The sequence below is a fragment of the Oncorhynchus gorbuscha genome, linkage group LG08, assembly GCF_021184085.1.
Source record: "Oncorhynchus gorbuscha isolate QuinsamMale2020 ecotype Even-year linkage group LG08, OgorEven_v1.0, whole genome shotgun sequence".
Taxonomy (NCBI): Eukaryota; Metazoa; Chordata; class Actinopteri; order Salmoniformes; family Salmonidae; genus Oncorhynchus; species Oncorhynchus gorbuscha.
In genome coordinates, this window is record NC_060180.1 from 65,288,493 (window position 1) to 65,303,642 (window position 15,150).

The following is a 15,150-nucleotide window of genomic DNA, read 5'->3' on the forward strand; positions in this document are numbered from 1 at the left end:
GGATAATACACGCAGCCTGCTACCAAGGACTGCGGCCTCTCCTTCTCCAGTGGCCAACGTTTAAACGTGTTAACCCTCGCAAGGCTGCGGGCCCAGAAGGCATTCCTAGCCGGTCCTCAGAGCATGCGCAGACCAGCTGGCTGGTGTGTTTACTGACATATTCAAGATGACCAACATTGTTCTTGTACCCAAGAAGGCAAAGATAACTGAACTAAATGACTAATCACCAGTAGCACATGAAGCAACATGAAGTGCTTTGCGTGACTAGTCAAGGATCATATCACCGCCTCACTAGACCCACTTCAATTTGCATACCGCCCAAATAGGTCGAGAGATGATGCAATCGCAATCACACTGCCTTGCCCTTGGGGCTCCCGAGTGGCGCAGTGGTCTAAGACACTGCATCCCAGTGCAAGAGACATCACTGCAGTACCTGGTTTGAATCCAGGCTGCATCACATCCAGCCGTGATTGGTAGTCCCATACGGTGGCGCACAATTGGTCCAGCGTCATCCGGAATTGTCAACATCTCTAACGCACAGATACATTTACCAGGGGCTGACAGTGAGGACTTGAAGAGCAGAATCAACAACCTCTGCATAATCAAAACTATTGCTTTGTGAGGTGTTAAATTCACAGTTAGCCTTTATGGAAATGCAAGCTGAAAAGTAGGCCACCAGTGGCCTAGCTTTGGCCCCAAGTGAGAGCAGGTGTGCTGGAGCCATGGCCCAGTGAGACATGTGTCCCGGCCCGCGTAGATGGAAAAATAAAACACTGGGTTAAATCCTGTATGGAAATGCGCCAGTAAAGTATATTTTATCATTACATAATAAATAATGATTTATCGTCTAATGAAAACATAGCAGAGAAATGTACTAGCATAGCAGAGGCATGTTCAATACCAACTAGGCCTTTGTAAGCCTATCCAAAAAGAGACTTCAATTTTACTTTTCAGCTTCATTCAATAGAAGAAATTCATACTTTATATGTAGAGAAAGAAAGTTCCCCGGTCAATGAACAATCAAAATACATTTTACAGGACTTTATTTTACAATACTTCACATTATAAGCCATTGTGTACAAAATATTAAGAACACCTTCCTAATATGTAGTTGTTATTAGGAAGGACATCTACCATGGATCGCTAAAATAATGATTATGATAACACTTCATCAATTTAAATATTATGGGGAGACCTATACATTTGGCAGCCAAGCCCTAGTTATTAGTGTAGCCTATTATCTTCTAGACATGACGTTGAAATATCTTCAAGCCTACATTGAAAACCTCCAGGCTTTCGTCATAAGGGGGTGGCAGGTAGCCTAGTGGTTAGAGTGTTGGGCCAGTAACCGAAAGGTTGCTGGAACGAATCCCCTGAGCTGACAAGGTAGAAATCTGTCATTCTGGCCCTGAACAAGGCAGTTAACCCACTGTTCCCCGGTAGGCGGTCATTGTAAATAAGAATTTATTCTTAACTGACTTGCCTGCTTACATAAAAATAAGAATCAATTCAATTTTTAAAAAAAGAATTACCAGGTGCAGTATGGAAAAACTGGATCCTGTGTGAATCGTCCTCTGGAATAGCACACGCTAGTAATACTTGTCCGAATAGGGCTATAACATGGCAAAGAATAGGCTTATCAGCGTAGAGTGAGCCGCATCATCCCACGGGATGATTCACGGCTGCAGAAATACAGTGCATTCGGAAAGTATTCAGATTAATAGGCTTATCAGGTCATTTATGAAATTCATTTTTTTCCTCACACAATACCCCATAATGACAAAGCTTGATTTTTTTTGTTGTTGTTTGTTTTCAATTGATTGAAAATGGAGTATAGAAATCGAATTTACATAAGTATTCACACCTCCAAGTCAATACTTTGTAGAAGCACCATTGGCAGCGATTACAGCTGTGAGTCTTTCTGGGTAAGTCTCTAACAGCTTTCTACACCTGGATTGTACAACATTTGCCCATTATTCTTTTCTAAATTCTTCAAATTTTCCTGTGCTTAGCTGCATTATGTTTCTTTTTTATCCGGAAAAACTCCCCAGTCCTTAACAATTACAAGCATAACCATAACATGATGCAGCCACCACGATGCTTAAAAATATGGAGAGTGGTACTCTGTAATGTGTTGTATTGGATTTTCCCTGAACACATCACTTTGCATTCAGGACAAAAAGTTCATGACTTTGGCACATTGTTTTCAGTATTACTTTAGATGCATGTTTTGGAATATTTTTTTCTTCTCAAAATGGTACTGTAAAAATGCTTCCAGTCGATAACATACATAGTGGAGTATTTATACTACATTCATCCAATGAGTTTGCTGACAAAGAATTTGAAACATTTCTTTAATGTGTAATGAATGCCATTAATGCCAGTATGTCATGTAAGTAGTTTGAAAGGGTGCATTTTCTAAATGGTGCATTATTTTTGTATAGATAATTGTAAGGTCCCTCAGTCGACTACTGAATTTCAAACACAGATTCAACTTTTAAAAAATGAGGTTTTCCAATGTCTTGCAAAGGGCACCTATTGGTAGATGGGTAAAAATAAACCGCTCAGGGATTTCACTATGCCACGAATGGTGACTTTAAAACAGTTTGTTTTCTCCTATCACAGCCATTAAACTCTGAGGATGGATCAACAACATTATAGTTACTCCACAATACTAACCTAATTGACAGGTGCAGAATAAAAATATTCCAAAACATGCATCCAGCTGGAGCATTAGTAAGTCCAAACGGCATGACACAGTACTCATTATGTCAATTTGGGGTGTTGAACGCAGTCTTCCACTCGTCTCCCTGTCTGATGCGCACCAGATTGTACGCGTTCCGTAAATCCAACTTTGAGAAAGCCTTTGAGAGACTCCACGGAGCTACGGTTGATGACATAAGAGGAAGAGGGTAACTGTTCTCGATGGTAATGTTATTTAAACCCCGGTAATCGATAAAGGGACAATCTCCCATCCCTCTTTCCAACGAAGAAAAAACCCGCTCCTGCAGGTGAAGTGGACAGCCGAATAAAACCAGCCGGCAGTGCCTCCTTAATATATCTGTTCATGGCTGCAGTCTCTGGACCTGAGAGAGAATACAGACCTCCTCTCGGAGGACTGGTGCCGGGCGGGAGGTCGATGGCACAATCGTAGGACCTGCGGGGAGGCAGTTCGCTGGCCCTTCGTTTGCTGAAGACCTGACCCAGATCCCAGTAATCCCGATGTACACGGGAAAGATCAGGCTTGTCATCCCCAGCTAGGGGACCAGGAGAATCGGAAACCTCCGGATGAGCAGGGACGGAATGATGTGGGGAGAATTGCTGGCAGGTGGACTGGCATGAAGGATTCCATCCCAGAACTCTTCCCGAGGGCCAGTCAATTTGAGGATTATGGATAGAAAGGCATGGATGTCCAAGAACCAGGGGAGGCTCAGGAGGGTCCACCAAATGTAACTGGATAAACTCCACATGATAATCCAGGACTCGTAGCTGAATAGGCATGGTGAGTTGCTTCACCTTCCCAGACCCTAGGGATTGACCATCCAGCGCAGTGACCGACAACGGAACGTCCAGCTTAGTGAGATGCAGCCCCTGTTGGCGAGCTAATGTGTGAACCTGAAAACAGCAAGTAGCCCCAGAGTCTATGAAAGCAGGAATGTCCAACTGCCCATTGTCCCACCGCAGGTTGGCCAGAAACAAGGTGCGTACCATGTCAGCAGCTGGAGACTGACTCGCCGGTATTCTGCAGTCTACTGATGAGTCATCCCGTTTCCCGTCAGCTCGGGACAGGAGGCACGGAAATGTCCAGACTGTCCTACAGTAAAGACAACACTGCTTGTTATTCTTGCGCCTTTTCTCCAGAGCGGAAAGTCTGGTGCATCCCAATTACATTGGGTCCTCTGGAAGGTATGAAGGAGAAACCTAAGCCGAATTGAGTACTCTGACGGGGTGCAGGACAAGCAGACGTAGCATGAGGCAGTGGAACAAACGAAGAATCGACTTCCTCAGCGGAACCCGAAACACTGAACCTCTCAGTCCTCTCACGACGACATTCCTGAAGCCGGTTGTCAATCCGGAATGCCAGGACGATAAGCTCCTCCCAGGGTTGTCCCGGGGAGCCAGGTCATCCTTGCTGAGTCCATTCAGAAAGGTTGAGTGAAGTACCTCTGTATTTCGGCCACCGTCCGAAAGTCAATGGCGTAGTCAGCTACGCTCCGGCTGCCCTGCCGAAGCGCAATGAGTCTTTGAGCAGTGTTCCTGCCACTGATGGGGTGATCAAAAACCCTCTTCATCTCCTGGGTGAAGCTTTGCCAATTAAAACAAAATGTCTGATTGCTGCGCCCATATGCCCGTGGCTCAGGCCAGAGCCCTTCCTGAGAGCAAGGAGATGACGTATGCCACTCTGGAATGCTCGGTGGGAAAAACGTTGAGGCCTGCACCTCGAAGACCAGCGAGCATTGGTGTAGGAACCCACGACACCTCCCAGGATGCCCCATAGCTCTCCGGTGCCGGGAGATGAGGCTCCTGAAGGGAGGAAGACGCTGAGCTGGGGTTAGGAACAGCCACAGGTGCTGCAGCTGTTGCTCCCATCTGTCTTGTCTGCAGAGCGGACGCAAGAGTTCTTAAATCATCCGACAATGTCTGCAGCCACACGTCATGGAGACCAATCACAGTTCCATGGTGGGTGAGAGCCGACCGTAAATGGTGAAGTTCGGAATGTTCCTCGGACGACTGAGAAATCTCTGCTGGATCCATGGTTGGTTTAGGTCTATTGAAACAATAGTGCGAGTACGAACTCTTAACCAGGCACAGAGAAACACAGCAAGCGGAGTCAGGGTAAATCCAGAACTTTTACTTAGAGTCTAAACAGAAACCAGGCAACCGCACAAGAGCACACTAAATAAAACATGAGAACGAAGCAAGGATACAGGCCAACTGCACATCTATCACGTTTAATTGCTATATTGTAATTATTGGATACTATGGCCTATTTATTGCCTTACCTTCCTTATCCTATCTCATTTGTACACACTGTATATAGACTTTTTCTATTTTATTATTGACTATGTTTATTCCATGTGTAACTCTGTTTGTGTTGCACTGCTTTGCTTTATCTTGATCAGGTCGCAGTTGTAAATGATAACTTGTTCTTAACTAGCCTACCTGGTTAAATAAAGGTGAAATAAATAAATAAAAATGTTAAACTGGGGAACCTAAATATTAAGGCAACCAGGTGAACAGAGAAGGTAATTGAACACAGGTGAATCCAATAAGAAATAATTAGGGTAACCTGGAGACTAGAAATGGGTAAGGGTGCCCTCCAGCTGTAACCTAAGGAAGCAACAATCAAAAAACACAGACACTGACACCAGGGAAATGTTTTGGCTTAAAAGAAATGGAATATAGCTAAGCACAGGCAAAATCCTAGAGGAAAACCTGGTTCCGTCTTCTTTCCAAAAGACACTGGGAGACTAATTCCCCTTTCAGCAGAACAATAACCTAAAACCCAAGGACAAATCTACACTGGAGTTGCTTACCAAGACGACATTGAATGTTCCTGTGTGGCCTAGTTACAGTTTTGACTTAATTTGACTTGAAAATCTATGGCAAGACTTGAAAATGGCTGTCAAGCAGTGGAGGCTGGTGGAGGACGGGCTCATTCTAATGTCTGGAATGGAATAAAACATCAAACCATGCTTGACTCCGTTCCATAAACTCCATTCCAGCCATTACAAGGAGCACTTCCTCCAATAGCTCCTCTCACCACCTCCACTGCTGTCTAGCAATGAACTTGACAGAGCTTGAAGATGTTTTTTTAAAGAATAATGGGCAAATATTGTACAATCCAGGTGTGCAAAGCTCTTAAAAAAGACTGGTGTTTCCAACATGTATTGTCTCAGGGGACTGAATACTTACATTTACATTACATTTACATTTAAGTCATTTAGCAGACGCTCTTATCCAGAGCGACTTACAAATTGGTGCATTCACCTTATGACATCCAGTGGAACAGTCACTTTACAATAGTGCATCTAAATCTTAAGGGGGGGGGTGAGAGGGATTACTTATCCTATCCTAGGTATTCCTTAAAGAGGTGGGGTACTTACATAATCATGATATATTAGTGTTCTTTGTCATGATTTTTTTGATAAATGTTAGAATATTTCTATCACCTTAACATTTGAGTATTTTGTGTAAATGGTTGATCAAAAATGATAATAAAATCCATTTGAATTCAACTTTAACACAACAAAATGTGATAAAAACCAATGGCATTTAAAATGTGGATTGACCAGATTGTTGACTTTCTCCGTTTTGAAAAGCTCACTTATGACCTCCACAAGAGACAGCCCAAGTTTGACTTTGGTCTCCACTAAATCAAATCAAATGTATTTATATAGCCCTTCTTACATCAGCTGATATCTATCTCAAAGTGCTGTCCAGAAACCCAGCCTAAAACCCCAAACAACAAGCAATGCAGGGGAGGGTGCAGAACCTTGACACTACTCAACTATATTTCAAATTGGACAGAGTGAATGGGGTGATTAGGGAAATGAGCAGATACATGTTGTGTAAGGTGCTGTAAAATCTAAAAACAAATTATTTGCGTCTCAGCTAAGGCTAGAAATAGCTAATATATGTTTATTTTTTAAATTGTTCTTTGTATGTATATGTACATGTATGTAGGATATGTGTGTGTATGGATGGATGGATGGATGGATGGATGGATGGATGGATGGATGGATGGATGGATGGATGGATGGATGGATGGATGGATGGATGGATGGATGGATGGATGGATGGATGGATAGATAGATATATGGAAAAAAGGGGTGGGGGCGCCAATGAGGAGCCAATGAGTATGAATACTTTCTGAATGCACTTTATATCAACAACTGAAACAAATATCAAAGCTCTTTTTTGGGGTGGAATTTTCCTTTAAGCTACTTAACATGCTGGCAAAATGTTCTGATCAGTGCTAATGTATGAGCCAACAAGACAAGATGATCACGAGTAGCACTCACCTCAACTTTCCACAGCCTAATGGTAGACAAACCAATATCCACGTGGAAATTCAGTGAAAATAAAAATCTGACATTGATTTATCAAGACGTGAGTGAGTCTAAGCAGCGCAAAATGGTGCTGAAATAGTTGAACACACGCGGTTATTAGTTATTAGTTTTGTTTTATAACAATTTGATGCCTTCAAATGCATTAGCCTACTTTTCGTCTTTCAGTGATATATTGCCACGGTAATACTTCATGGATCCATCCAGTTATGGTTAAGAAAAAAGTCTGTGTTTTGGACTATGCGACGAGATGGGTGAAGTGACCTGCCTTACAAAGTTTAGAACAGGCAGATGGATACTAGTAACAGGCGCTGCCTAACAACCAGCTAGAGCTTAAGAGCGTTTTGCGTGCCAATGCCGCCTCAGCATTGCCTCAGCATTACCGCTCCATTTCATACTAAGCTGTAGCCAGAATTTAGCCGAAACCATGACGTCGGTTGGCGGAAATAAAAAAAGTAGAGGCTTTATTGCCGGCAATACCTTTCATTTATTAAGAAAAGTCTACAAAAAGTTGGTGGTATGCTAAAGTTGGTGGGAAAGGTATTGGTTTGAATGGTGTGTTAGACTCATTGCAAGTCTGCAAGCCTACTGTTTAACCACATTAGTTCACTCCCACTAAAGTGGCTAAGGACCAAATATGGGTCTGTCCACTCCTTTCTGTTCTCCATTCAGTCTAGTCTCAGGGATGAAACAGCCTACCCACCAAGCCAACTCTTGTCCTTTGCCTTGACTGACATGTAATTAGGAAACATGAGTAAAATCCAGTGCATGATGTGTGAAATTATTTATATTAAATTGCATATACAAATGTGTATTTCCAGACTAGTCGACAAGGCCTTTACAGCGCATGGAAGTGCATGCCTCAGGACTATACACAATACATATAGTATTTTCATACAATGTGTGGAGGTACACTTGATCTTTAAAAAAACTGTTGTGTAAAATATATTTCACCCCACCAGTAATGTTCCCTCTAGACTGCGCCCTTGCACGGCGGCGCACTTTCTCCAGGTCTGCGGCGCAGACGAAATGCCATGCCGCAGAGACGCAAGAGATTGAACTTCACTGAGTTCGACCTATATAGATCAACGTTTTTTTCCGTGATCGAATAAACATTGTCAGCCCCTTGTCAATGCAACAAACCAAAACAAATCTAACTTTGCAAGAATGAGTCTCCGATTTTGTTGAGGCATCCACACAATGTTGTAGGCAGAGCCAGAGCGCAACAGAGTAGAATTATATTGGCGGGGTAGCCCAACCGCGGTCTTTCAATCACCCACGCCTTTCAGATCAGCGCGCAGAGGTGCGCTTGTGCACTTTTGTTGATATTCTTTGCTAGTTAGGGAGTTATTCGCTAAGTTATATATAAGTATAGGTCAGCAATGGGGAGTTACTGCTTCCTACAAGAGCACAAATTGTGTAGTCTACATGTCAAGCTGTCTTTGAAAATCCAGTCAGGTAAAAAGCTTGTCTTTACTTAAAAGGGGCAGTGTTTTATTTCAAGATAGGCTTGAATATGCAAATAAGCCAATATGCAGAGGAGTAACCTACATTGTCTAATTCTCTGTATGGTCATAATTCATGTTATTTTGTAAAGTGGTTTCTTGCATCATACAACACAATACAAGTCCATTTACAGTCACCTTTTTGGCCCATGGTGTTACAGACCAAGTAAAACGATCATGAATTAAATGTCAAGCCCTTCATAATGTAAAAAAAACATGTTTAAAAGTCTCATGCAATGTCGGCCTGCACTTAACACCACATATAGGCTACTGTAGGATATATCATGGAAATGAAAAGCTATTTCCAAGTGAGAATTTTATGGGATTTGCTCCCTTGATTGTGTTGTTAGTCCACATTATGCCCAGATAGCCACAATAGCCTATTGGCTACTGGCACCGGAAGTTGCACAAAATTCTCACAATGTTCAAGTATCTGTTCAAAAGGCCTACAGTTTGCGCAGTGTCCCAAAGAATTAGAGGGAACATTGCTTACTAGTATCTGCAGCCTCTGTTTTACCACTAGGCACTAGCGTTGCCTCTCATGGCAAGTAAAATGTCTGCTACTATGATAAATTGTTGACAGATAAAAACACCTTGTAACACCCTGTGGTTTTGTATCAAACAGTGTAACAAGAGCAGAGATAACCAGTGATGTTATTTAGTGATACTTACATGTTTCCCCTTCGTGGAAGGCTCAGCTCTTTCTGGAATCGAGAAAGAAAGATACATTAAAATGATGACAATGGCAGTAAAGCCTTGCTTGATATCACAAGAGGCTGCTGAGGTACATAATAATAGCCGAAACGGAGCGAATGGAATGGCATCAAACACCTAGAAACCTTGTGTTTGAACCATTCCATAGTTCAGCTCCAGTCATTACCACGCGCCCATTCTCCCCAATTAAGGTGCCACCAACCTCCTGGACTTGATATACATTTCAAACACACCCGTTACATCCCCGAGGCATGGAACCAAAGGGTTAATGATTCTCAGAAACAAAATGAAAACAACCATTGATGGAGGTTGCCTTTGATTAGTCTTTCAAAGCCCCTCCACATCGAAGATGATTCATACACAAACTGTGGCCAACGGTACAGACGGAAAGACTGGCTGATTATTTATGCACACCGTATGACAGCTATGTCCCCTGCTCTCCTCCTTTATGGAAAGATCTTATAGCTCTGGCCTAATTGTGGATATCTTCTCATTCATAGCTGCACATTATGTATGTTGTTCTCTTTGCTTTGGTCCTGTAGCCCTTGCATATAAGCAGGCCTATGTTCATAATAATGTACTCAACATGTATGCCAAAAATGCTGTGCCACAGTGTACTCTATTTCCAAAGATAAAAGCAGGTTGTTTTGTTAACCAAAGGTACATTCTCAATTGAGATTTTTCACGATGCAAATCAGCAATCAAATTAAAATTGCAGGTCCGTGTACGGTGGATGAACCAATCAATGTAATATAATGAAAATACATGTTTTGAATATGTGGACAAGCACATTTCCACCAACATATCTTTCATAATGGATTTAGAGCAAACAATGGTCAACGGATTTAAATAGCTAAGCCTCTATCCGAGTAATTGGTTGGAATGAAAAACAACAAAACGCGTTAGGCCGCCGGGAGGGCTAGGATTGACTCAGCTACAACGTACTGGCAATAGGACACATACGTGAGCATAAAGGGATGTTTCTCTACCAGTCATCCATCCCTGAATCCAATTGAGCCCAACGCCCATATCACCACAGCAACCTAGTGATGGTAATACAGCTGCGTTCCTTGAGTCACAATCATTATTATGGCAACGCTCTTTGATTTTTTTGTAGGAGAATAATAAAGCCCTTGAATTGAATTGAATTGAATAAGACATCTATAGAACATCATGTCTGTCTGTAGAAAAACTGTCTGTGGTTAAATGTATGTATTAAGTACACTTGCGCATCCACAAGCTCGCCCTTCAGTGCCATCGCCTACACAAACGAAGGGGCATCATTCATATGTGTACAGAATGGATCGATATTGTAGCCTATTCATGACCATTTCAAAACAATGTGGCAGTGGGACAATACATTCGATGCGAATTTGTTTTGAGATATCTATTATTTGTGGTCACAACTGGATAGAACTACCCTTGAGGACGCCTAAAAGTGCGTCCAATGTAAACCGTTTAGTAAACAGCAATTGACAATCCCTAAATATCCCTTGAAATAGAGAAAGATAAACGCATGTGTGCCCTAATGCGTGTCAATACCTGTTTGTGTAGACTATCATTAATTGTCGAATGTCACAACACATATGCAAAGCCTGGGTGTATTTTTTAAAATCTTCAGTAGCTATGCTGATGTTTTACTATTATGGAGGTTATTACCTGCAGCCCACGACGCCTCAAAATGTTTGGCTCGTCCATTGTAGAAAAATAAATGATTATAATACCGCTGACTCCCTTTTTAAAATGTCATTCAACCCATACTGCGTCCTCCTGTATCCTGCTCATCATCAATGCGACTGGATGAGAGCTGAACAAAACCGAGCATTTCGTTTAACTGTCAGGTGACCGGGCAGCGGTGAGAATTGGGAATGAATGTGCAGGGAGGGACTTCTGACAAAGCGCCTATGGGTGGCAGTGGGCAGATTCATTCAGTTCGGTAACGCCAGCCTATATCATTGAGCCAATGCAACCTTTTTCAACCATGGCTAACTTGTTGAAAGTTTACATGGGGATTTTTTAATCAGGTAGGTGGTATATGCACTAATTACCTATTTGCAGTACCTCCATTCTATATATATATATACACACCCCTGTTCTGTGTTTGTGTGAACACAAGAAGGAACCAATTGCTTAAAATCCCATTCAGATGTTGTCTATCATGTTGATATATATATTGAACAAAAATATAAATGCAACAAGTTACAGTTCATATACGGAAATCAGTCGTTGGAAATAGATTCATTAGGCCCTAATCTATGGATTTCACATGACTGGGCAGGGGCACAGTCATGGGTGGGCCTGGAAGGGCAAAAGCCCACCCACTTGGGAGCCACTGAATGGTGAGCAAGGCCCAGTCAATCAGAATGAGTTTTTCCCCATAAAAGGGCTTCATTATAGACACAAATACTCCTCAGATTCATCAGCTGTCAAGGGGGCTGGTCTCAGATGATCCCGCAGGTGAAGAAGCCAGATGTGGAGGTCCTGGGCTGGTTACACATGGTCTGCGGTTGTGAGGCCAGTTGGACTGGCTAATTCTCTAAAACAACATTGGAGGTGGCTTATGAACATTCAATTATTTGGCAACAGCTCTGGTGGACCTTCCTGCAGTCAGCATGCCAATTGCACGCTCCCTCAAAACATGAGAGAACTTGAGACTTTGTGTTGTGTGACAAATTTTAGTGGTCTTCTATTGTCCCCAGCTCAAGGTGCACCTGTGTAATGATCATGCTGTTTAATCAGCTTCTAGATATGCCACACCTGTCAGGTGGATGGATTATCTTAACAAAGGAGAAATGCTCACTAACAGGGATGTAAACAAATGTGTGCCCAACATTTTTGAGAAATAAGCTTTTTGTGCGTACGGAAAATGTCTTGGATTTTTTATTTCAGCTCATGAAACATAGAACCAACACTTTACATGTTGCGTTCATATTTTTTGTTCAGTATATACACCCCTTAATGTACTAATCAACACAATATCAAGGTTCATTTGACCCTTTACATGTGTGCACTATAGTGTTCCATATGTTGTGTAGCTCTATACAGTGGGCAGTCACATCATCATTGGCTCATGCAAATTACATTTTTAGACCAGGGTGGACTGGGACCAGAAATTAGCCCTGGCATTTCTAACACACTGGGACCATTTTTTAAACTTGATTCCCCTATCACCAAATAATTGTCAGTTATAAGTTAGAGACCCACTAGGCAAAAAATGGACCAGCCCATCTGGCATTTGCCCAAAATGCCAGATGGCCAGTCCATCCCTGCCTTCAGATTACCAAGAACAATGGTGCAACTCTGACAGTCAGATGGAGAAAGGGCTTGATGATCTATGGTGCCAGTCTCCAAGTGGCACCACAATGTTTTCATACAACAATGGCTGTGTCTTGTCATGCGGTGTCACACATTCATTGATGTGAACCGGTAAAATGAATCATTCCTTGTTCTCATTTTGGGCATTGTCTCTAATCCTGAGTTTAACCCAAGGTCATCTTCCCAAGTAAGCATTAATATCCCCAAAATGTTGAGGAGGAAATAACGTAGGTCTAGTATGTCTGTCATCTATAGAGGTTTCATGTCATCACAGTCATCCCTTTTCCTTAAACATGTGTTTTTACATCTCATATCCACTTATCTTCTCTTACCATGAAATTGTTGCAATTATTATCAGTCAAGGGGGATTGAAAAACGATGCATCCAACTTTATCATTATGAAGCATCATTTGGTTTTGCTCGAGGCACCATATTGAATGTTTACAGGCCACTTTTTTGTCCTCTTTTTTTCTATATGTCCTTAGCATTGGGATGCGAGGCAGGTCAATTGTAAATTATCAATGATAGTTAGAACTATTCAGCCATGAAAATGTGATAGAAAAATCTCTCTTTTTCTCTCTCCTCCTCTACTGTTCCTCGTCCACAACAAGCCACCCCGCCCTGTGCAACTGGGTACTGGACTTCCTGACGGGCCGCCCCCAGGTGGTGAGGGTAGGCAACAATATCTCCTCCCCGCTGATCCTCAACACGGGGGCCCCACAAGGGTGCGTTCTGAGCCCTCTCCTGTACTCCCTGTTCACCCACGACTGCGTGGCCACGCACGCCTCCAACTCAATCATCAAGTTTGCGGACGACACAACAGTGCTAGGCTTGATTACCAACAACGACGAGACGGCCTACAGGGAGGAGGTGAGGGCCCCGGAGTGTGGTGTCAGGAAAATAACCTCACACTCAACGTCAACAAAACTAAGGAAATGATTGTGGACTTCAGGAAACAGCAGAGGGAACACCCCCCTATCCACATCGATGGAACAGTAGTGGAGAGGGTAGCAAGTTAAGTTCCTCGGCATACACATCACAGACAAACTGAATTGGTCCACTCACACTGACAGCGTCGTGAAGAAGGCGCAGCAGCGCCTCTTCAACCTCAGGAGGCTGAAGAAATTCGGCTTGTCACCAAAAGCACTCACAAACTTTTACAGATGCACAATCGAGAGCATTCTGGCGGGCTGTATCACCGCCTGGTACGGCAACTGCTCCGCCCTCAACCGTAAGGCTCTCCAGAGGGTAGTGAGGTCTGCACAACGCATCACCGGGGGCAAACTACCTGCCCTCCAGGACACCTACACCACCCGATGTTACAGGAAGGCCATAAAGATCATCAAGGACATCAACCACCCGAGCCACTGCCTGTTCACCCCGCTATCATCCAGAAGGCGAGGTCAGTACAGGTGCATCAAAGCTGGGACCGAGAGACTGAAAAACAGCTTCTATCTCAAGGCCATCAGACTGTTAAACAGCCACCACTAACATTGAGTGGCTGCTGCCAACACACTGTCATTGACACTGACCCAACTCCAGCCACTTTAATAATGGGAATTGATGGGAAATTATGTAAATATATCACGAGCCACTTTAAACAATGCTACCTTATATAATGTTACTTACCCTACATTATTCATCTCATATGCATACGTATATACTGTACTCTACATCATCGACTGCATCCTTATGTAATACATGTATCACTAGCCACTTTAACTATTCCAATTTGTTTACTTTGTCTACATACTCATCTCATATGTATATACTGTACTTGATACCATCTACTGTATGCTGCTCTGTACCATCACTCATTCATATATCCTTATGTACATATTCTTTATCCCCTTACACTGTGTATAAGACAGTAGTTTTGGAATTGTTAGTTAGATTACTTGTTGGTTATCACTGGATCATCGGAACTAGAAGCACAAGCATTTCGCTACACTCGCATTAACATCTGCTAACCATGTGTATGTGACAAATAACATTTGATTTGATTTGATAGCAACAGAGCAAATTGAAAGTACATCCAGTTGCCCAACAGGATTCAACCAGATGCATGTACTGTTCTGGGATGTGGGGAGTCAACAAGGACATGTAGTACCAAAAGGAAACTTGCTCCAGTTTGCTACAGATCTGCTAAGTTTAAATCATTCCTAAGCACAATGAAATACTTTTGATTACAAATGAATGTAGCCCAGCTATAGTCTGTCTTAAAAATATCCACATTTTTCTTTCTATACATCTACAGAGGACACATTCAATCTTATACACTGTCATGATTTTTGTATGTAGGCCTTTACATGTTATCAATAGCAACTACAAAATAAATGTCCCTAAACACTGATCCAGGCCCAGATTGGCATTTTCTCCGCTAATGGTTCTAGTTAGGATTTGTGCCAGATTCTAGATCTGTGTGTAAGGACATTTTTACCCAGAGCATATCTGCTTAAAGGGGCAATCAGCAGTTTCTTCATACCTTTTTTAAAACTAATGAATGATACTGTATGATGTACCCATTGACGCTTGAAGAATATAAC

The 15,150-nt window shown here is 42.5% G+C and overlaps 1 protein-coding gene across 1 annotated transcript in view; it reads right to left on the minus strand.

The window, feature by feature from the left end:
- The window catches only part of LOC124042012 (microtubule-associated serine/threonine-protein kinase 3-like), a 66,244-nt gene extending 55,151 nt beyond the window's left edge, over positions 1-11,093 (minus strand). The window contains exons 1-2 of the mRNA XM_046360277.1: positions 10,949-11,093; positions 9,248-9,279 (exon numbers count right to left, since the gene is read on the minus strand). Of these exons, the coding sequence (XP_046216233.1) occupies positions 9,248-9,279; positions 10,949-10,987 (71 nt within the window). The 5' untranslated portion in view covers positions 10,988-11,093. The remainder of the gene's footprint in view (positions 1-9,247; positions 9,280-10,948) is intronic.
- Between the last annotated feature and the right edge of the window lie 4,057 nt (positions 11,094-15,150).